Genomic DNA, 22,671 nt, shown 5'->3' on the forward strand with positions numbered 1-22,671 from the left:
GCATTCGCACCTGGCGCTTACACAAGAGACAGAGCTGCCACCTTTTCTAAAAAACCACACGTATTTTCTTCTTAGTTTCGCATTACATAACTAGTTCCCTGCCATGCGAAAATAATAAGTAACAATATAAACAATTAATTAAATTACTTTCAAGGGGTATAAAAGTGGAAAAACCACTTTCCCGGCGTTTCGTTTCTGGCAGTTGGCAGCGTGGCATATATATAGCAACCCTGCCTTTGGGCTGGCCTGGCAACACCGCGCAAACGCCATACTTCAAGGCATTTTTCGGGCGAAGTTTCATAAATTTCCGCATAATTGTGAAAAACGCGATGAAAAACATGTAAAGCGTGACGAAAACAAGTAACCCAACTATCCAGCCAAATGGTGTCTCCACGTGCAATATTGGGGCAACGTAAAATACATTAAAACTGACGCCAAAAACGTTTTTCTGGGGAAAAGCGATGTGATTGGGAGAGAAACAAGAACAAAAAAAATTAAGTGTGGTGGAAATCAAGATTTACGCATTCTACTGTATCAGCTGCGGCGCTGTCACGGTGTGGCGTGGTGTGGCGGGCGACGATAAAGCAATCAAAACAAAAAATCCAAACTATGAACTTCGCATAGAATTTGTCAGGAGCGCTCACACACGAAATGGACAAGCGATTCAAATGGCCACTCAACCAGAAGGCCAACTACTCGGATCCACCCTACCATCATACGTCGCGTGGCGGCGGTGGCGGTGGCGGCGGCGGTGGTGGTGGTGGTGGTGGCGGCGGTGATAGAGACTATTACTACCAGAAAAAACATCCGCACTCGCATGCCCACAAGAATTACTCACGCCCGCAACATGGCTATAGCTATCAGAAGCCCAATACGGGTAGCAGCTACTACAAGCCCCCGCCACCGCCGTCAGCAGAACCCTCTCTGCCCAGGGTCGGAGGCGGCGCCATGGCGCCGCCCGCCTCGGGCAACTCTTCGGGCTCGGATGTGGTCACCCTCATCGTGGAGAACAACAATCTGAAGCGTATGATTATGCTTCATCTAAATCTGATGCAGGAGCAGACGGACAGCCTTGCGGCCAAGGAGAAGGAACTGGACGGTCAAACGGACAAGCTGAACGCCGTACTCTCGCAGAACCAAGACCTGAAGCTGGTCAATGTCCACCTGGAGGCCACCATCGAGGAGCTACGCAAGCAGCTAAGGAAAAAGAACAGGAGGGGGGGCCCCGACGACGACGACAACAATGACGATGACGATCATCAACTGCCACCTGCCATGCAGGAGAAGATTGTGTGCAATGCGGAAACACAAACGGAGTTGGTAGCGCATCATCTGGCACAGCCGGAGCCGGCTTATCCTTATCTACACCAGGCTAAAAGGCAGCCCAGGCTGGTAAGAGAGGAGCCCCAACATCCCCATCTAATGATTCAAAAACAGCAGGAGCAGGCCCCTCTAATGAGTGTGGAGCAGCAGCAGCCCCCTCTTAGGAGGCAGGAGCTACAGCAGCCAACTCAAACGATTGAGGAGCCACAGCCCCGTCTTGTGAGGCAGGAGCCGCAGCCGCAGTCGCAGCCGCGTCTTATGAGAGAGGAGCCACAGACCAGGATGGTGAGGGAAGAACTGCAAACCAGACTGGTAAAGGACATTCAGCAGCAGCAGTCTAGACTTGCAAGAGAGCAGCAGCAGCCCAGACTTATAAGAGAGGAGCAGCAGCAGCAACTGCAGCCCACTCTTATAAGAGAGGAAAAGCAGCAGCAACAGCAGCCCACACTTATAAGAGTGGAACAGCAGCAACAACAGCAGCCCACACTTATCAGAGAGGAGGAGCAGCAGCAGCAGCCTTGGCCTGTGAGGGAGGAACAGCAGCAGCAGCCCAAGCCTATAAGGGAACAGCAGCAGCAGGAGCATCAGCAGGCGGAGGAAAATCAACCGCCACAGCATCGTCAGCAGCAGCAGGCGGAGGAAAATCAACCGCCACAGCTTCGTCAGCAGCAGCATCATCATCTCCATCAGTCTCCGCACAAAAGCTCTTCCAAAGCGACTCTTGTTACCTCCGTCACGAATCTGCCGCCGACAATCAGCACTCCGCCCGTGGAGAGCAAAGCGAGAGGGGAATACAATGGCAAGAAGGTTAGCACCATGTTTCTTCATCGGGTTAACCAGGACTCCAGCCTCACATCCTCAGCCCAGCATCACATCCCATCACATAGCCAGCCGGAGAAGGAGAAGCAGCCGGAAGTGGAAAAGCCGCCGGTGGTAGAAGAGCAGCTGCAGCAGCAGCAGGTGATCGAAACAAAGGAGGAGGAGCTGCAGAAGGTTATGGAAACCGAGGAGCTGGCAGAACTGCAGCAGTCCATCGAAAGGGAGCAGGTGTTGGAACAGCAAGTGGAGACCCAGCCCCAGGTGATGGAAACGGAGGTGGTGGAGCAGCAGCAGGTCATCGAAACGGAGACGGTGGAACAGCAGCAGGACATCGAAACGGAGGAGGTTGCAATGGATCAGATGAATCAAATGGAGGAGGTGGTTATTGCTGAAGAAAACACCATTTTCCATTATGCCCTACAGCCGGATGGAATGATACTTCTTGAAGCCGAGGAGGAGATGGGCGTGGAAACCGTAGAGGAGATTGTACAGACCACAGTGTATAATGGCCATATCGAGGATCGACAATGCTTCGAAAACGAACAGGAGGAGGAGGATGATGATGATGGTGATGACGACGATGATGATGATGATGAAGAGAGCGACGATGAGAGCGAAAGCGGAAGTGAAGATGAGGACGTGGACGAGGAAAGCGAGGACAATGATGAGGGGGAGCGGGAGCATATCCAGCCTCCACCCTCAAAAACTGATGTTAACAATTTAGATGCCTTGCGCCCAAATGAAGGCGACGACAGTTGTTGGCAGACAGTCCCTCCGATGTCACATGCCAATCATCAGGTAAGTCTCTTTGGCGTTTTATCTGTGTGTGGTAACAGATTCAAGGAATCGCAATCTTTTCTTCAGATACACGCCATGGAAAGTCCGGAGCATAAGAGCATGGCGCCATCAGCCCATTCAACACCCAATCACCAGCACATTACGCAGCGTTACCCACAAAAGGAGCCATCAGAAACGCGTCAGCTTCTTGAAGTGGAGGAGGACAGCCAGCAGCCGAAACTTGTCATCGCAGAGCCCTTGGAAATGGATGCTGGGGAAATGGAAGTGCAGACTGTCGAAGTAGAGACTCTCGAAGTGGAGACACTGGAGACAGGTGTGGGTGTGGAATTGGGAGTGAGCATGGGCATAGAGACGGTGGAAGTACAGACTGTGGAAGTTCACACGGAGGAGACCGTTGTAGAGCAAGCCGGCATGGAAATTGAAATCAAAACAGAGGAGGTCACAACCACGACAATCAGCAAGCATGTCCTGCCCAAAACATCTGCTAGCAATCCTCAGGCTCCCGCTCCTGTTGCTACTCCTGTTCCTGCTCTGCCCAAGGCTAACCGCTCCGCTGTCGTGGAACCTAAACACAAGACCAATTCTGCTATCGTTGAAGTTCCAACTAAGGAAGAGTCTGTTATAGTACCAGCTCCAGTCCAGGAAGAATCTGTTTTAGCAGAAGCTGCTGTGCCTGCGGAAAAGTCTACTGTTGAAGCCGCAGATGCACCCAAGGAACTGCCTGTTGTTGAAGCGACTTCATCCATGGAAAAATCCACTATTGAAGAAACGACTGTACCGAAGGAAAAACCCGCTGTTTTAGCCACTTCATCAAACGAAAAGTCCACTGCTGAGGCAACGTCTGCTCCGAAGGAAAAGTCTACTATTGAAGCGACTGTACCCACGGTAAAGTCCGTTTCTGTAGGAGCTCTGCCCAAGGATAAGTCCGCTGTTGTATCGGCTCTATCAAAGGAAAAGTCTGTTGTTGTAGAAGCTCCACCGAAAGCAAATTGCAGTGTCGAAGTATCTTCGAGCAAGGAAAAGCCCACTGTCGTGGTGGCCCCGCTCAAGGAAAAGTCGGTTGTTGTAGAAGCTCCTCCAACCAAGGCAAACTCCGCTGTTGTAGCATCTCCAACAAAGGCGAACTCCACGGTCGCAGCAGTTCCACCCAAGGAAAAGCCAGCTGTGGTAGACGCTCTTTCAACAAAACCAAATTCTTCTTTGGTTCGTTCTAAATCTAAGGAAGAGTCATCCGATAAGAAGGTGGACAGGGCAACAAAGGAGGCGACGGGGACTAAACTGATTCTCAAAGTGCCGGCGGGTCATTCATCTCGTGTTGGAGGCCATGCCAAGGCAAACTCCACTGCGGTGACGGCTTTTCACAAGGAGAAGTCCACTATTGTGGCGGCGGGAACCCTCTGTCTGCCTACGACAAAGACCCAGGCTGCTGTTGCAGAGACTCAAACCAAGGAGAAGTCTTCTGCAGCAGCTGTACCAAAGGAAAATTCCGTTTTGGCAGGAGCTTTACCCAAGGAAAAATCCCTGGTCGAAACTCTGCAGAAGGAAAAATCCGTTGAGGAGACTAAGCACAAGGGAAACGCTGCAGCTCCCGCACCAGTGGCTGGTCTTCTCAAGGCCAAGGCCTCTGAACCGGAGAAAGAAATCCAAACGGAGATTCCAAAGGAGGCAGCGAAAATAGAAGTAGCAGCAGAAGAGGATCTTCCCGCTCGATTTGAAGCTCTAAATAGTGTAAAATCTGCTGCCGTGGTCCAACCAGAGTTCAAAAAGAAAAAGAAGAAACGGAGTAAGAGCAAGAGCAAGAGCAAGAGTCCCTCAAAGAGCGAATCAATACAGCACGATAAGAAGATGCCACACGTGGCCAATCATCAGTCATTGCCCAAGAAACGCCCCCACAACCTCATACAAGACATAGAAGGAGACAAGGCAGAGCTCTCTGAAGCGGGGGCACCGCCAATGAAGAAACAAAAACGTCTGCAGGTGAAGCTCAAGCAGCATGGACTCTCCAATGACAGGAAATTCCATGATTCCTCCTTCCTGAAGAACAACAACAAATTGGACAAGGAGAAGGAGGTGGCCCGTTTGGAGGAGGAAATGCGTCGCAAACTTCAGGAGCATCTGAAAAAGGAGCAGAGGCGACTGAGTCAACAGCCGGTGGTGCTGCTCAAGAAACCCCCCAAGGATAACAGCTCCAACACAAGTTTGATCTATCCCCCGATAGCGCATGCATCAACTTCAATGTCACCCACACCACCCTCATCACCATTATCACCAGCGTCTGAAACGACGCCACCAGGAACGCCGTCAACGACGCCACCGCCCTCGACCGCAAATCTGATAGTAGACACCTCCGATGAGACGGAAACAAAGGCAGACGATAAATCGATGATAGTAATTGCGGCACCCCTGACACCCCAGTCGATGAGCAGCAACAGCAGCAGCAGCACAACTTCTAGCACCGGCGCCAGCGCATCCCGAACGATCGTCCAAAACTATGCTCACAAATCCACATCCAGATATCGCACTGTCCTGTTTCCGTATACGACACGCTCTTGGGAGGATCAGGAGTTCCATCGCGATAACGAGTTCTTCGATGAGGAAGCCGACGAACTGCTGTCGGATCATCCGAGCTTGGAGATACCCAAATGGCGGGATACACCCATACCGCCCAGCACCGACAACAAGGACATTGAGAGCCTGACGGATGAAGATTTTGTGAAGCGTCACGAAAAGTATGTAAAGGACGAGATCGAAAGGAAGCGCCGCGATGCCCGCTACATGAGGGAGCAGATGAGGAGCGAGGCTCTGCGGCAGCGCCACAATCAGGATGAGGTGTTGGTCAAACTCGATCCCCTGCCCACGTCCACCTTCTACCCCCTGCCCGAGGACATTGAAGGCGTACAAATTGTCACGGAAATACCTGTGCAGGCGTTCGGTGAGAATGTGGTCAACATGGAGGCGAGATCTGATTTCAGCCTGCCCTGGCTGGACTCGGTGAAAGCACTGACAGCCATTGCCCGGGCGAAGGCTGAGGCAGTGCCGGTGGCCACGTTAGCTAGCAAAAAGATACCTCTCACCGCAGCCGAATCCAGGCATCAGGAGATGAACTCTTCGTATGTGTTCCTCAAGCGGCGCAAGCGGCAAAGAAAGCGTTAGCTGGGCAGAGGACTCTTCGTGAGCTGAGAAGTAGCAGTGGCGTGCCAAAGGTGGATAATGGTGGCTTCATTACCCAATGACGTTGCCTATGTAATACACATTAATTATTATTCCTTAATTTTTTTTTGCGCTATTTTTAAATCTTATTTAGGTTATTGAAATATTAAGGAAAAACATTAGTTTTTAGGTTCTGGCCCTGCAATCTATGCCTCAAGGAATTCTAAAGAGTTTCCACGCTAGATTGTGTCTGCCCTCACGACGTAATCCTATATAATATTTTAATGATAGATGATTAATCCCATAAACAGTCGCTTAGTTTGATCGGGTTCCAACATCTCAGCTTTATCAACATTTCGCAAGTGATAAACCCACAGAAAGGACATGCTCTGGTCTCTAATTTTGGCATAAAAACAAAATGAAATTTTTAGACTTTTTAAATTTTAAAACCAATTTTTTTTTCTTAGATCGTAATCGCAACAATTTTATCCCTGTATTTATATGTTTTATTGTGTGTGCGTCTGAGTGTTGATAAGAGCTTTTTTATACATTCAGGTATATCTCTGATTACTATCTTGATTATTATTGTAAATGTCTAATTTTGGCATAAAAACAAAATGACATTTATAGACTTTAAATTTTTAAACCAATTTTTTTTTCATAGATCATAATTGTAACAATTTTCTCCCTTTATTTATATGTTTTATTGTGTGTGCGTCTGTGTGCTCAGGTATATGTCTGATTATTATCTTTGACTTTTATTGTAAATTTATACGCCCCCCACTCCCCTCTTTTTTTTTACTTTTTTTTTTGAGCGTGTGTAAAAATTGTGTTAAGCTTAAAGTTATCTTTAACGTATTGTTTTTTTACTTTATTAACTTCTTTTTAGTTAAAACAAAAAAAAAACACCCTTAATATATACAAAAATAAATAAAACTTGATTTTCAAGCTGTAAAAAACATGTTTAAGCAACAACAAGTAGCGTCGCAGTCCCCACCATATATACCATTTGTTCAAGACGTCTTCTGTTTGATGAGTTTACCATTTGGCAACGAGATAAGAAAGGAAGAGGAGCATCAATAATCATGCCTACAGCTTGTGCAAAGCAGATCCCGCAGCGGCACTGCACTTTTGTACATTTCAGTAGGTGTTAAGCGAGAAAGGAGAGATATTTGTAATTATAGCGTTAAGTAGATGCCAGATCAATGGATATATATGTAGAATTAGATAGTCGCCAGGGGGAGGAACAAATTGTATATTGGCAGGAAGAACGAACTTTGTTCAAACATATTTTTACACGAATACGATCCAAAATGTAATTAGCGTTAATTAGTTCAATTCAACTGAAAATCGATTGGAAATATGTAATTGCCACGTCTCTAGAGAACCCAAAACTAACGAAACACCTAAATCTAAGCAATATGTACTACATACGATGTATTTGTATTTGTTTAACAAGTTTTATTGTAAAGATTATGATGATAATAATATATCGGATAAAAGTAATATTTAAAGCAAACATTTCTTATAATTGACACTTTTCTAATTTTCTAGTTTATTTATTGCTTTGCGTCAAGTACTGATGGCCTGTGGTCGACCACAGTTCGTCCACGGAGTCAAAACTATCCTTCCACAGCTTCTCGAGCAGCTTCCAGCCCTCGTGTTGGGTAGACAGCAAGTAATCATTGGTGGGATGCAAACTGTGCGTGTACAGGCCCAATACCAGGCTCTGGACGAGACGAGCAGCCACACAATACTTGAGATATCCCAGCTCTGTGCTACTGACTGGCTTTATGCTGGTATATCCTGCCAGGAAGATGCCACCGCTGGCCAGATCTTTCGCCTCCAGCGTCATGTAGGTCAAGGCAATGCCAATTTCGAAGAGAAGCGGCGACTTGCTCATGTCCCCAAAATCGATCACTCCCTTGATGTTATGGTCCGTCTGATTTGGTGCCGTTTCGATCACAATATTCGACTCATTGAAGTCGCCATGGATTATCTGATGATCCAGGGTGGGCACCACACTCAATACCTTCGACTCGAAGGCATCGATCACCTCCTCACACAATGCTTTTCGCTCCTGATCCTTGACGGCGAACAGAAACTCTCTCACGGCCGGTACGTTCTGCAGCATCCATGTTGTTGTGTGGGTTTCATAGGCTTCGTGGGTGAAATCCTTCAGAGCTCGGTCCAATTTCGCCAAGTATTCGCCACTTTGAAACAGCAGATAGTTGGTGATTGGAACATCGCGGAATATTTGGCCGGGAACGAACTCCAAGAGGCGCACCACATGGGCTGTGCCATTTAGCTTTTCCACCGAGTAATACTTTCCGCTGGCATTGGCAATAGGACGGGGACACTTTATTTGTTGTTTTGCTGCAGAACAAAGAAGAACAGATTATTCGTTTCAGTTGAATAAACATGTATAAAGTTAATGAGTATTTACATAGATAAAGCATCACTTGATTCTGCGCATCCACAACGTCTTCTTTCTTAGAGTCCAACGAATTCATAATCTTCAGGATATAGCCATGGGGGCAGTGGGAGACAATCAGGGGATTCTTCACATTGCTAAATGGATAAAAACGGTTATAATTTGATTAGTTAGTGTGCCCCTGGTATAGTGCTGGAAAGTGATAGCAGAAAATCGGGGTGAATGGCAATGTAACATTTTACAATTGTACAACACTAGAGATATTTTGGCGGTAGAATAGTTCCACCGTGTGTTGTGTTTATTGCTTTGGTTTTTATTTAATTTGTGTTATCATTAAGCTTGCAAATTGACCACCTGCATGCCTGACCATGGGTATTACCGGCCTGATACCATTTCTGGAGAAGGCATCGTCGAAGCTGCAACTGAAAGACATACGCGGTAGCACCGTCGCTGTGGACACTTATTGTTGGCTGCACAAAGGTGTCTTTAGTTGCGCGGAAAAGCTAGCCCGCGGCGAGGACTGCGATCAGTACGTGCAGTACTGTCTGAAGTACATACAGATGCTACTCTCTTACGACATCAAACCAATTCTGGTATTTGATGGTCAGCATTTGCCGGCAAAGGCTTTGACCGAGAAGCGGCGGCGAGAGTCGCGACAGCAGAGCAAGCAACGGGCAGCAGAACTCCTGCGCCTGGGTCGTGTGGAGGAAGCACGCTCCCAAATGCGTCGCTGTGTGGATGTTACCCACGAGATGGCCCTCAGACTGATACGCGAGTGCCGGAATCGCAATGTGGACTGCATTGTGGCGCCTTACGAGGCGGATGCCCAGATGGCCTGGCTCAACAAGGCCAACATTGCCCAGTACATAATCACCGAGGACTCCGACTTGACGTTGTTTGGCGCAAAGAAGGTTATCTTCAAACTGGACCTAAATGGCTGCGGTCTGCTGGTGGAGGCGGACAAGCTCTACCTGGCAATGGGCTGCACGCAGGCGAAGTATCATTTTGACAAGTTTCGACGCATGTGCATACTGTCGGGCTGTGATTACCTCGACTCACTACCGGGCATAGGTCTGGCCAAGGCTTGCAAGTTCATGCTGAAAACGGAACAGGACGACATGCGGATAGCATTGAAAAAGATTCCAAGCTACCTCAATATGAGCAAATTGGAGGTGAGTCAGATATCATGTGAGTTTCATTAAAAGATGAGTAAAATTTTCCATTGCTCTCTCTAGGTGGACGATGACTACATTGAGAACTTTATGAAAGCCGAGGCCACCTTCAAGCACATGTTCATCTACAATCCTCTGCAGCGTCGCATGGAGCGACTTTGCACTCTTGAGGAATACGAGACAGATGAAAGCTACTGCAGCAATGCTGGCACTTTGCTGGAAGATAGCCATCTGGCTCTGCATTTAGCTCTAGGGAATTTGAATCCGTTTTCGCTCAAACGCCTGGATAGCTGGGAGCCCGGCAAAGCACTTGCTGCTCCCAAAAATACTAAACGTACCAAGCACAAAAGTATTTGGCTATCAAATGTATCATCTGTACAGAATCAAGGAAATGAACAGCCGGAAAAGGTGCAATCACCTTGTGCTTTGTTCTTCAAGAAGGTGGATTTTGTTGGTCCAACGATAGATGAGGAAATCAAGGCCAATGAGCGACTGGAGCAGGCTAAGCAAACGGAAAGCGCAAGTCTTTTCCATGTACAGCTTCAAATCGAAGCGGAGAAGAAGTCCAAGCGGTAGTGGGTCTACGGATAGAGAACGCACACCGCCCCCATCGCCAGTACATACGAGAAGTCGTCACAATCCCTTTGCCAAGGAACGCACAGGACAGGATTCGCTGCTACGGTCCCCAGTTGTCTGTGAGAATAGTTCTTTGCTGCGTCTGCTAAGCCCAAAGAAATGCAGTCCCGGCGGTGAAGGAGCGGAGGAGACGCGTGTGAGTTCCCTAAAGCGAAGCATCTTTGCCAAGGAGCAGGTGGAGGTGCGTAGTCGCTTTTTTACCACTCAAGCGGAACAGGCAACGCTGCGGCAGGAGCAGCTGAAAGAGGAGGAGTCGCCACAAGAGTTGGGATCAAGTGGCTCCAACAAGAAATTAAGACTGGAAACGAAAACGAATGCATTTACTGAGCCTACAGACATGGTACTCTCCGAAGAGGATGAAAAGCCATGTTTAAATGCTTCTAGCAATAAAATGAAGCCATCATCAGAAAGTGTTCAGCTTGAAGACAGCAAGGATATTCGTGTTAAATCCTTTGACATACTAGCGGGAGAGCCTCAGGAGCCGGCCTCTTCAGACACCATCAATTTGCTGTCTGATGACAGCTGCAGTTCGGAAGCAACGCTCCCCAGCAGCCAGGAAGCTGCCGTTCAACGCAACAATTTCTTTGTGTCCAGCAAACGACGCGTGGGCCTCACCAAGCCGACCAGCACCAGCACCACAACTGCCAAAAGGGGTTTGTCCAAGTCCAAGAACAGCAAACTGGGCACTTCCTCCAGTCCAAATCAAACCAAGCTCAGCATGTTCGGCTTCCAGAAGAGGCCTGTTCTTAAATAACGGCCATTCCTGTTCACCTTTGTGCACTTAGTTCTGTAAGCTAATCTAATTTATTAAAGTGAGCGAGCGACGACAACAGAGTGTGTAGTATGGTATGGCATGGTATCCCAATGAATCCATCAAGATAACAATGGGGATGGGATGCTGCTGGCAAGGAAGGTGACTGTGCCGCAGTACTGCGACGCGTCACAGTCAACTGCCGCGCCTAACAACTTTAATTAAATGGTTATAAATAGATGCTACACCAGCCCATGTCCCCACACTGACACGACCCCCCTTGACCTGAATCTCGCTCCAGTGTAAACATTTTTTTTTTTATTTATCAGTCGTGCAGCGGCTACTGCTCAAGCAAGAGCCTCCTCTATATGTGCTATATGTGTGCTTAAATCGGCTAAGGAATGATTGATGATAGGCTTGTGTTTTTTTCCCGGTTAGATTTGACATGAGCCTTTCTATTGCCCCACTTTTTACCTTTTATATATTTTTCGCCGCTATATTTGACATTGGCGGCTACAGGAATGACATAAGAGCTTACCTGTCTTCATGGATCAGAAAGTTACGATCATCGTAGGCCAGAATCTCTTTCACTTCGCTCACTGTGATGCCATACAGTCGTCGCAAAAGGTTCTCCACATCTTCGGGCTCCACTTTTGGCCGTACATCAGAGCCAGGCTTTAGGACCGAGCTGTCTGTTTGGTCCTTGGCCTGGACACTGTCGTTACCTTTAATACTACCACTACCACTACCATTGGAGGTCGGAGCAGCGTTGTTCTCCTTGTTGAGCTTTTCGGCCATATTATAGGCATGATTCAGTGTGTATGACTTTTTGGACATGTTCGTCAGCTCCACATTGTTCCACTGCTCCATTCTGGCGGGGTGGGTAGCTGCTGCTTTATCGGAGACGCAAAAAAACAATAAGAAAACAATTGCGGATCAGTAAACGCAAACGAATGCGAAAATGTTTTCGGTTGCGCGTTCCAGAGCGGAATGAGAGATGTGTTGGGGTTTCAGTTTCGTTTCAATTGGAACGAGTTCGTTGCCGCAGCAGCGTCTTGTCTTCTTTATATCTTTTTAGCTAGACTTGCGCAAGTGTGCATCTGTGTGTCTCTGATTCTGTCTTGTCAGTGCAGCGGTGTGTGTGTGTGTGTCTGTGTGTTGTGCCACCCCGGGTGCCTGGGTGCCAGCGTTAATTTGGTTATTTGTACAATTTCTTAAAGCCTTCTCCCCCTGTTTACTCTTTGATTGCGGCACCACTAGATGGATGTATATTTGCCGAGTGCAGTGTCCGGGGGAGGGTCTTATCATCAGGACAGATACTCCTCCCTCCCCCTCGTATCTGTTGCCGTTGCCCAACCAAAATTCAAGTCGTGATCGGTTTCTATTAAACCACTTAACGCTCTCTCCCAGAAAGTTGGGGCATATCAATTATATGTTTATAAATCAGATAGATGGACTTGAGATTACGTTAGATTAGTAAAACTAACAGGTAAATGCACAGGACAGACCCCGAGTCTAAGCAAATAGTCGAAAAAGTTTAGGGGCCCTTGTTGGGGGGCCATAAATCTTGTGGAAACCACCTTATTAGCGAATTCTAAGTGTTCTAGAGCTGCAATTTTCTGTAGTTTTAGAACTATGACTAAGGATCGGTGTAACTGGTAAAGAAAGTCACAGTTGGATCGTTTAAGACAGCTGTTTCACTTGAAAAAAAAAGACTGATTCGCTGTATTCGGATTGGGATAATCGTGTGACAGCAGCTAGTGAATGAAGAACTATGACTAAAATTCAATTCAATTGAATTTTGATAAATATTTTACAATATAAATGGAGTGGATAAGTGGCCTTTCCTCAATTAGAGTTTATTTACTCATGCGATGCAGCGTAATGAAAGTTACTAAGATTTTTCCACTGGTCAGGCGCCACACACAACACACACACTACACCATCAAGCAGTGCACAGACACACACCCACACCCGTAAAAAGAGCGCAAACACGCACACACAAACGCACATTCAGGGTAATTAAAAACCAAATATGCAAACATACATACATACTTATAAAAATAATGAATGTAAATATGCACAGCTGACTGTCAATCAAATACATACGAAATAACTAATACAAGTATTACCTTTTGGTTGGCCTATAAACGCTTACACGACGACACCTGTCTCCCGCTCGAACGAATGGTCGACTAAACCTGAAATTGTAATGCAATGGATTGAAACCTCAAAGCGATGGCTCGCATTTAGGCCTATAGATTTTGGTGTGAAGTGTCGCAGTGCGTCCAAGCGACTGTAACGTAACTAATTAGCACCTAAGACTCAATAAAATCATTTAACAACAACAACAAAAATTAAAACAACTAAAAACGAACACATTCAAAAATTCAAAGCAATGCATTAACGCTGCCATGTGAATGGCGATTGTTATATTCTGCCCCCAGCTGATTTCTTATTTACCTTTCGCCATAACCTCACTCTTTTTACTCATTTTCGTTTCTTCTGTTTTGCTTTTGGTTGATTTTAGAATTTTGTTTTTATTTATTTTCTCAACTATTTAAATGATTAGTTAATTAAACTATGGATCAGCTGTACTTAGAAATTGAGATAAGCACTCAGAATGCCGAAACAACGATTTACACCAGCGTGTCTTCATTCTTAGCCCTATACACATACCGATATCTCAATGAGCCCAAGAATATCCAAGTTAACTTTGTGGCCACCAAAATAGAGAGTGGTAAGATAGCTTTACGCAGCTCTCAACTGCGGCGGGAGCTCACCGATCAGCATATAACATGCCGCGAGGCGGCCAAATTGCCAGCTATTCGGGATCTCCGGTTGCCCATCTATGAGAAGGATGGAAATACCTTTATAGCTGGGACCTGTGCTGTTTGCAGGGAACTAATTGCCCGACAGCCGAATACCGAACTGCGCAAACTACTGGGCTTCAAGGAGAGCTGTCTACTGGCTCCATCGGAAGCTTCGATCTGGACTCGATTTTGCGAAGTTGATGTCGTGGACGTCGTGAGCCGTCTTCATGAGGGCCTTCTGCTGAAGGCTGTTCCCGACGAAGTGGTACGCTTCGAGCAGCACATGAATGAACCCGTGCGCATGCATAATATCTATAAACAGGCCAGGGAGCAGGCCAACCAAACTGAGAACGGTGCCAAGATTAAGAGGAAACATCGTGTTCAGATCGATGGTAGGACGCCCAAGGAGCAACTTCTGATTGAGCATCGTTTTGCGGAAGGAATTAGCTTCACCATAGCAGATCTCATTTTGTACCCCCTGCTACGAATAGTCTTCCAGCATTGTGGGCAAATGTTGCCCCATTTTCCCCTGACCAGCACGTGGTTTAGTGAGGTATGATAAAGGAGTGTTCTATAGAAGAAGAATTAACCAACTGTGTGTCATTGTGTACTTTTAGATTGACTCATTTGATGGCACTTGTGCCAAGATCCTTGGCGAGCTATATGTGCCGCAGGCGGCGTCGCAGGGCGAAGAGCTCCTTTCTATACCCGACTGCGATGCCACTAGTCTCTACAAAGCCGATCCCAAGCGCTACAAGCCTCGCAATCGGATCTACACCAGCCAGGCCGAGGTAGATCTGGCTCTCGCCAAGCTCTCTGAACTGCAACTGGTGTTCAGTACCGATTCGGAACACACCTTTGGCCAGCAGACCATCGATTGGCAGAAAATCGAGCCCACGCATGCTACGAGCTCAGCCCTGCCACAGGAGCGCCTGGAACGCAAGCGACAGCAGCTGGAGAATATGGCGAATGCTGTGGTGTCTCTGGCACAGCCAGGAGATCGCATTGTGGACTTTTGCAGCGGCACGGGACACTTAGCCATACTGTTGGCCCTTAAGCTGCCCCTCTGCACCATTATCGTCATGGAGAACAAGTCTTTCTCACTGGCCCAAGCCCAGAAGCGAGCCCTGGAGCTGGAGCTAAGCAACTGCGTCTTCTATCAATGCAATATTGATTACTTTGTGGGAAGATTCGATATAGGAGCATCTCTTCACGCTTGCGGCACGGCGACCGACATTGTTCTCCAGCAGTGTCGCCGTTCCGTTGCTCATTTCGTCTGCTGCCCCTGCTGCTATGGCTCGTTGCAGCCCATGCCCCACATTTCCTATCCACTTAGTCAACGCTTCCAGCGGGTGTTAAGCACAAACGACTATCTCTACATAGCCCATACAGCGGATCAGGCCCATGAAATGGGCACAACCAATTGCAAGCCGGAGACCACATTGCAGGGTCTGCAATGCATGTCCATTGTGGACACGGACCGCAAGCTGCAGTCGGAGGAGGCGGGCTACCAGGTGATACTCACACGCCTCAAGCCCGAACAGTGCACGCCAAAGAATCACTTGCTAGTCGGACGTTTTGTGAAACAGAACTGAACTGATGTATTGATACTGCCCAACCAACACATGAATAAATGCATTTTTCATATATTTAGATACCGAATCGCCGATTTAGATTTATTTGAGTAGCTTGTAGAAAAAGATAAGCTCCCCCTGGCGCCGGCGAGGGGTAATAATTCTTAACCAAATTTACTAAGATTCACCAACATCCGAGGTCTAGGCATGGCTATGGCCTCCGCGCAGAGCTAACACCAAATGCAGCACCGATCCGCCTTGAACTTTGTAGTCGGCAGCAGTCTTGTCATCGTTCCTGCATGGAAATAAATGGCCAGAGTTAATTGACCGAATATATAATGTAATTCTGCCGGTCACTCACATTTGTTTGCCGGAAAAGATTAGACGCTGTTGCTGTGGCGGAATGCCCTCCTTCTCTTCCACACGCTCTTTGATGCGGTCCACCTTATCTGTGGGCTCGATGTCGATTTCAATTTCCTTCCCGGTCAGCGTCTGCAATTTAGGATCGGATCCGTAAAGAAACACATTTTGCATATTTTGTTGTTGTCTGCTAGCTGACGCATAGAAATGGAGGCTCCGAAGTGCGCGTTGCCGCCGGAGGCTTCATCCCGAAATTTTACTCCATACTTACCTTCACTTTGATCAACATTTCTTGTGTGTTTTATTCGCTTTTCGCGTAAATTAATTAATTATTAATTATTTAAATTATTAAATTACTAAAATTTCGCAAATGGTGCCTGTTTCGTATATAGTGTGACCGCGGACTTATTGATAAAATATACCGTCCGACCCTCAAAAATATACCAACACATACCATCTCATTTAAAAAATACCGTAAATTTACTGACGAAAGAAGGATAGTTGTTCATATCCTCAATTTAGAGATTCCGTCGAATTCTGTCCGAATTCCGCCTGCCTTTGTACACCCTATTTCGTTAATTTTATATAAAGATAAAAGGTAATTTTTAAAGACCTTTTCTCAAATTGTATGTATTCATGTATATTATTAGTATCTTGTATAAATTCATCTCGATCCTGATACCTACGGAGCCTGGGATGACAAACATTTTCTTAATTCTATAATATTCTTTTCCCTAGGGTATGAAAATTCATGTTGCCGGGAATAATTGTTGTCAACCGGTTATTAAGACAAATTCCTGGTTTTTGATCTTCCGTCGAATATTACTAGGTATATAGATCTCTCAGCTTTGCCCACATAATTTTATATGATTATATGATATATCAATTTTGTTCAAGATTAACTACTTTTAAGTAATTGCATGTTTTTTGTTTTGACAAAAACACGGTTCAAACGTTCGATTTAGAAATCATATTCAAAAGCGGTATTTGTCTTTTTGAATTTTAATTCAAAGAATAATTAAAACTAAATACCTAACTACGTATATATACAGAACTAATTCAAATGCATTTTTTTCGTTACAGTTACTGAGATCCGCAGGTTCTTGCCACCTTTAAGCGACCTTCTTCAGTTTGTTCCAGTTGCGGATGGCCTCGCCAATGTGGCGAATATCCCTGGCGTATGTGCGACAGCAGCCGCCAATAATTTTGGCTCCCAGCTGCGACCACTCGGGCACGTAGTTGGCGAGGGGCACACAATGCTCCCTTCCCTCCCAGCCCTTGACGACATCGTAGACCTCTCCACTGTTGGGATAAACAACTAGCGGGATCTGATCTTCCACGCTGCGGTCTCCATTAAGGCTCTTGAACAAAGATGTCACAAATTTGGGATGCACACAGTTCACACCGACAGCCAGGCACTTGTCCTGAGCATTACGCTCGGCGAGCATATCCCAGATGGCATTTGCCGCATCTGCAAAGGTCTCGCCATGCGCTAGAGTGCTCTCATCCTTGCATTGGAATGCCACCCAGAACTTGACATCCGGATAGTCATCGCAAAGCATTTCCACGAGGGCTTCAGCCTCCATCTGGCACGGAATTGTCTCAATGGCCAGGGCATCGACTCCCGCCTCCAGACAAGCCTCGATCCGGATGCGGTGCCAGTCGGTGATGGTCTTTGCTGGTACATAATCGGCGTAGCTACCGGTGTACTCGGAGCCATCGTGAAGGTGGGCGCCAAAGGGTCCAATCGAGGCGATTATCAGAGGATAGCCTGGGGAAGGGGCAATAAATTAGCACAAGCACAATTAAGGGCCTGGAGTGTGGGTGCACGTACCTTCTGGAACCGCCAGCTGGGCCTGATAACACTCGGTCAGATATTTTTCCTTTGCTATGTGCGCCAGACGCACCGTGTTTCTTATCAGCTCGATGCTCTGATCCTCGTCCAGTTCCAAATACTCCATGTAACCCTCGACACTGGCCTGATAAGTGTTCGTCAATATGATATCAGCCCCATCTGTTGGCCATTACAAAAATTAAATCTTGTTGCTAATTGAGTATCGGTGGGTCGGCTCGACTTACTCTGCAGGAAATCCAGGTGGGTGTTAATTATGGCCGCCGGATTAGTGGCATTGAAGCGGGCACTCCACAAGGGATCCCCATCCACAGAGTTGCCCACATGAACGGTCATCTGTGTGCCAAAACCGCCATCTTTCACCAGCACGCGCGTCAGACCCATGATTACACGGTAGAGCTGAAAGGCAGAGAAAGGGTGGGATGATACTTAATCAAGTGTTACTTAGTTTGCTACTGATAAGAAGGAGGACCAGCAGACCAGCCATCTTACAGCGTCACTGCAATCAACAAAAGCTGCAGCTGTGTCCAGCTGGGGGGCAGCTCAGTTATGTGAGCCTTGACATCTGCTAGGGGCCGACCGTCAGATCAATCAATTAAGATTAAGAGCGACAACAATTAGGGAATTAGCCATAGGCATTTCTTACAACGATGTCCGTTTTTTGCACCGATCTGGATCAGCAAAAAGGTGTTCAATTTCATTCAGCAGAAAGCTTTGATAATCCTTTGCCCTTGCAACGGTATAAATGTATCTGCTGGCGTTGCCACATTCTCTTAATAATTGACCAGCAAACACATCCGTTGCATCAACGCCAACTGTACTTATCGCTCGATTACTAGTAGAAGTTCGAGTTCAACGAACTTTGAGGAAGCTAAGTGCATAAACAACTTGTGAATCGCCAGCAGCTGATTTTCAATTAATATGGAGTCCAAACCAGAAAACAAACAACACACAACATCGTCCCACACACTCACTCACCTTGAAATCGTATTTGTAGAGATCTTGTAAATGTCTCAATTCAATAACAACTTTATTAGATAAGTCGCTGTCTGGCCTGTAATCAAGTATTTAGCTGTTGTTTTGTCGTCTGTTCAAACTATGGATATGATCTACTCCACTGTATGTTCGTCGAGCGTTTAAGTGTTTTACAGTGACGGCTGGAAGCTTTTATAGCCTGCTATCTGCCGCCCGTTGGCTGCCCGCTGGTTGCTGCCTGCTGGCTCAGCTGTCGCTTATCACAGCAAAAAATAATAAATAAATAAAATACATAGCAAAATACACAAAAAAATAATAAACACATTGTATATGCATGTAGGTTTGTGTCTTTGTGCGCTAGGTCTAGAACTACGAGTACGCTGGTGGGCAAGTGCTTGGATTTGATAAGGAATTGCCGCCGGCACCGGGTGCACAGTCACAGCTGCCAGACAACAGTCCAGAGAACGATCCGATCCGATCCGCGGGGTAGACACCTCTTCCCGAACAAGGCTGATGAAATCGTCACAGTGCGTGGTCTCCGCGAGAGATAGGACCACAGGCGGTCTGCCTGGCATCTTGGCTGAGACGACGCCTCTTCGATAACCTTTGGTCACTTAAGCACCAGTTGGTGCCGGATTGATCAGTCACATCTTGTTGGTTGACTCTGCCCCTTGGACATGGATCACAGGGTACTAGAAGGTATATCCTGACATAGAAGCTGCCGTGCCAAAACATAATACTTGAACCAATTTTGATCGAATATACAAAATTTTAAATGTTCTTTTTTCAATTTTAAATTCTGCCCAATCTTGAGACGGTGGCCAGAAACGGGAGGAGTGCCAACTGGTGAAACTTGGAGTTGCCTATGGTATAGAGGAGTTTCATGTCATTCAGAACAAAGCCATTCGGACGCACAAGCGAAAAGTCCAAAAGAGAATGCCCATGAGGGAAAAAACAAAATACACGTCCTGTGCATAAAGAGACAGATTGATGCTAGACTCGTCTTTGTTCGATAAATGCTTCCACTTTTTGAGTCATTTCGTTGATGATTTAAACATTTTTATTAGAAAGATATGATATTAACTGAGATGTTTACAAATTATTCCTTATCGATTATAAAATAGATTTCATTTGTTAAAGAAAATTAGGAAAAATGGTAATATTTTGCTTTAAGAAAAATGAGTTTAAAAAAATAATGATATTCACGGCTAAATCAGCCACACTTTGTGTAGGTAACATAATTGAGTCAAAAAGTAATAATATTCCGATTATAAATAGTCGAAATCTTTCAGATTTTGATTGGGCGACAACCAGTGTACTACCCATTCACGATTGTACCTTTAAATCTTTATAAATCTGGCGTCGTCGTTTCGCACTCGCATCCACTTACTTCTGTCTACACACTGTCGGTACATTGCAGCTGATTAGGCACAACATCTCCCGAGTACATAGTATACAAAAATAGATGTATTTAGCAAACTAAATAGGTCTAGGTCTAGCAACATGAAACCACATTTCGCATTAACAACAAAAGTCAACAATCAATTTAAACAATGTGCGATTGCGGTGACTCTGCGCTGTAGCCGATGTTGAGGCTATCAACGCACTTGCGGATCTTGAGCACATCGTCCGGATAGACCCGGCAACAGCCGCCCACAACGCGTGCACCCAGTCGTACCCATTCGGGCACAAATTTGGCCACATCTTCACCCGTTCCAGTCCATTCGCCACGTACACTATCGTAGATCTCTCCACGATTGCTGTAGACAACCAGCGGAATGCGATCCAAGCCGGCGGCTGCATTGAGAGATCTTAGGAGGGGCGTCACAAAGGTGGGATTCACACAGTTAACGCCGATGCCCAGGAGGCGAGTCTGTGCCTTGTAAGCTTGCACCATACGCCAGACGGCTAGAGCAGCCTCTGCAAAGGATTCACCATCTGCCAGACTGGTGTCGTCCTGTAGACATACAAAAGGGTGAGGTGAGCGATAAAATCAATGAAATCAATCCAAAGCACAACTCACCTTGCACTGAAAGGATACCCAAAACTTGACATTCGTATAGTTCTCGAGTATGCTTTCAGTGATGGCGAGTGCCTCCAGTTGGCAGGGTAGCGTCTCCGCGGCCAAGCCATCGACTCCGGCCAGCAGACAGGTCTCAATCCGTGTGCGATGCCAGTCCTGGAGCTTCTCCTTGCTTATCTTATCAGCATAGCTGCCCGAATACTCGGAACCATCATGCAGATGGGCACCATATGGGCCAATCGAGGCCAAGATCAGGGGGAAAAAGGGTTTAATGATTTCGCCCGACTGGAGAATCTCCTTCAAATACTGCGCCTTGGCCTGTTGCGTCAGGTGTACGCTCTTCTCTATCAGGGCCACACTCTGTTCCCGTGTGAGCGCCAGATATTTCATAAATCCTTCCACGCTGGACTGGTAGGTGTTGGTTAATATGATGTCAGCTCCACTGCGCAGAAAGTCCAGGTGCGTCTTAATCACCGCCTGCGGATTGGTTGCATCGAAACGTGAGCCCCACAACGGGTCGCCGTCCACCTTTTCATCCACATTGTGCGCCAATTGGGAAGAGAAGCCACCGCATTTGACAAGCACGCGGGGCTGCTCCGGTCGATTCTGGTTCTCGTTCTCCTCCTCGAAGGCATACATTGTTCTTGGCGTACGTGATGAGCTTTACTAGACTAGTGCAGCGGTGCTGTTGTCGCTTAATATTGCAACACTTTTACATTTACTTGCCTGGTTTTTGTATACTTTTTATATGATATTCTCTGATACGTGAGATTTTGAGTTTTGTCGCTTTCGTTTTGTGTTGTTTCTCTGCTTTTGGAATACTTTCTGGTTCTGTTCTTCCCTTTTTTCGCTTGTGCTGGCAACTTATCTTATGTGAATTTTCATTCTCTTCCACTCACTCACACACATACACGATGCGGCGGTCAGCTGTTTTCTGTTTACCGTTTATCCAAGGGGAGAACTTGACAAAGTATTAAAATAGCAACAAATGGTTGACGAGACGAGCAGAGAAATTAAGTGGGACGTGGAGATCTAGATGCTTATCCAAAGGTCGGCTGGGGTCGGCGCGCATATTTGCACCTGTTTTTGTGTGTGTGCCAGCAGTCATAACGGAACAATGTGTTGGTGACAACCACAGTAATATACATATGTACATACAATGTAGGTGTACGTAAGCGGCAGTGCAGCAGCAGAACACTCACCTACACGCTGAACATAGAACGCTGCCGGCCCCTGTTCTCTTGTTGGAATATTCCACAAGAAAACCTCTCTTTGTGGATAGGAATACATACATATGTACACCCTTTGGCTGAACAGTGAAGGCTGAAATTGTGTGTACCCTACACTTGAGATTCCCCTTCCCACCAACAGTCAAGGCCCACATCACCTCATATCTAGCAGTATCTGTACCCTACACCTTATTGCCGCTTAACAGTAAAGGTTTGTTTGTTCCTCTTGACAGTCAATGATCAAATTTTAAGCATACCATTTAAGAGATACAGTATAAATTGCAGGACACTTGTAAATAGGAAATGTTTAGAAATGTCACAATTATGGTATAGGATTTCAGGCATCGGAAGAGCTATAAACAAGGCAACAAGTGCAGAGGGGGTATTAGTGAAAATTGCTTTAGTGTTTCTGAGATGGTGCTGGTCCTAATATACTTTCTCGTGGACTAACAAATATTCCCCTCCCACTAGTCATTTATCAAAAATATAATACTACTAAGGGGCGTGCAGTGAGCGGGCCTCCGATTAATAGCCGAGGCCAAAATATTCTGCACCGAGTTCAAGGACAAATAAAACACTCGATTTAAAATATAAATATAGTACGCATATTTTATATAGTCGGAGATAATACATATGCAAAACAAATCGAGTACTAACATATTCAAGTATGTTTTTGTTGTTCAATATTGGGTCGAATATACATACATAATATTAACCTTAAATACCTTGGGGTTAAATGAATGTTGCTTGTTTAATAGATAA

The 22,671-nt window shown here is 46.3% G+C and overlaps 7 protein-coding genes across 8 annotated transcripts; 3 read left to right on the forward strand and 4 right to left on the reverse strand.

Moving 5' to 3' along the window:
• The first annotated feature begins 300 nt into the window (after positions 1–300).
• On the forward strand, positions 301–6,999 carry LOC6589215 (protein male-specific lethal-1). The gene is made up of 5 exons (XM_026988214.1): positions 301–747; positions 829–1,692; positions 1,864–2,715; positions 2,782–2,940; positions 3,007–6,999. The coding sequence occupies exons 1-5, from the start codon at positions 652–654 to the stop codon at positions 6,091–6,093; spliced, it is 5,058 nt and encodes a 1,685-aa protein (XP_026844015.1). The 5' UTR covers positions 301–651; the 3' UTR covers positions 6,094–6,999.
• Positions 7,000–7,528: 529 nt separating this feature from the next.
• LOC6589212 (hydroxylysine kinase) lies at positions 7,529–13,380 on the reverse strand. The gene is made up of 4 exons (XM_002015260.2): positions 13,216–13,380; positions 11,622–11,973; positions 8,537–8,661; positions 7,529–8,466 (listed from the first exon to the last, which is right to left on the reverse strand). The coding sequence occupies exons 2-4, from the start codon at positions 11,951–11,953 to the stop codon at positions 7,646–7,648; spliced, it is 1,278 nt and encodes a 425-aa protein (XP_002015296.1). The 5' UTR covers positions 11,954–11,973; positions 13,216–13,380; the 3' UTR covers positions 7,529–7,645.
• Positions 8,816–11,166, forward strand: LOC6589213 (exonuclease 1). Its single transcript, XM_002015261.2, is given in 3 exon segments — positions 8,816–9,696; positions 9,760–10,212; positions 10,214–11,166. Coding segments are annotated over 3 exon segments (2,130 nt in total). The 5' UTR covers positions 8,816–8,892; the 3' UTR covers positions 11,087–11,166.
• On the forward strand, positions 13,368–15,558 carry LOC6589211 (glutathione S-transferase C-terminal domain-containing protein homolog). Of its 2 annotated transcripts, XM_026988960.1 has the most exons (3): positions 13,368–13,386; positions 13,656–14,449; positions 14,514–15,558. In XM_026988960.1, the coding sequence occupies exons 2-3, from the start codon at positions 13,667–13,669 to the stop codon at positions 15,489–15,491; spliced, it is 1,761 nt and encodes a 586-aa protein (XP_026844761.1). In that variant the 5' UTR covers positions 13,368–13,386; positions 13,656–13,666; the 3' UTR covers positions 15,492–15,558. The 2 variants fall into 2 exon arrangements, with proteins under 2 accessions (XP_026844761.1, XP_002015295.1); XM_002015259.2 differs by lacking the exon at positions 13,368–13,386 and having other exon boundaries at positions 13,652–14,449.
• On the reverse strand, positions 15,544–16,179 carry LOC6589210 (NEDD8). Its single transcript, XM_002015258.2, has 3 exons — positions 16,102–16,179; positions 15,832–15,962; positions 15,544–15,765 (listed from the first exon to the last, which is right to left on the reverse strand). The coding sequence occupies exons 1-3, from the start codon at positions 16,117–16,119 to the stop codon at positions 15,672–15,674; spliced, it is 243 nt and encodes an 80-aa protein (XP_002015294.1). The 5' UTR covers positions 16,120–16,179; the 3' UTR covers positions 15,544–15,671.
• A 637-nt stretch (positions 16,180–16,816) lies between these two features.
• LOC6589404 (homocysteine S-methyltransferase) lies at positions 16,817–18,800 on the reverse strand. Its single transcript, XM_002015257.2, has 4 exons — positions 18,661–18,800; positions 17,910–18,081; positions 17,665–17,844; positions 16,817–17,601 (listed from the first exon to the last, which is right to left on the reverse strand). Exons 2-4 carry the CDS (start codon positions 18,064–18,066, stop codon positions 16,943–16,945), a joined length of 996 nt encoding a protein of 331 aa, XP_002015293.1. The 5' UTR covers positions 18,067–18,081; positions 18,661–18,800; the 3' UTR covers positions 16,817–16,942.
• A 1,302-nt stretch (positions 18,801–20,102) lies between these two features.
• LOC6589403 (homocysteine S-methyltransferase 1) lies at positions 20,103–21,587 on the reverse strand. Its single transcript, XM_002015256.2, has 2 exons — positions 20,681–21,587; positions 20,103–20,614 (listed from the first exon to the last, which is right to left on the reverse strand). Exons 1-2 carry the CDS (start codon positions 21,317–21,319, stop codon positions 20,204–20,206), a joined length of 1,050 nt encoding a protein of 349 aa, XP_002015292.1. The 5' UTR covers positions 21,320–21,587; the 3' UTR covers positions 20,103–20,203.
• Positions 21,588–22,671: the final 1,084 nt, after the last annotated feature.

This window comes from Drosophila persimilis, unplaced genomic scaffold (assembly GCF_003286085.1).
Source record: "Drosophila persimilis strain 14011-0111.01,24,50 unplaced genomic scaffold, DperRS2 tig00000191-arrow-pilon, whole genome shotgun sequence".
Lineage (NCBI taxonomy): Eukaryota > Metazoa > Arthropoda > Insecta > Diptera > Drosophilidae > Drosophila > Drosophila persimilis.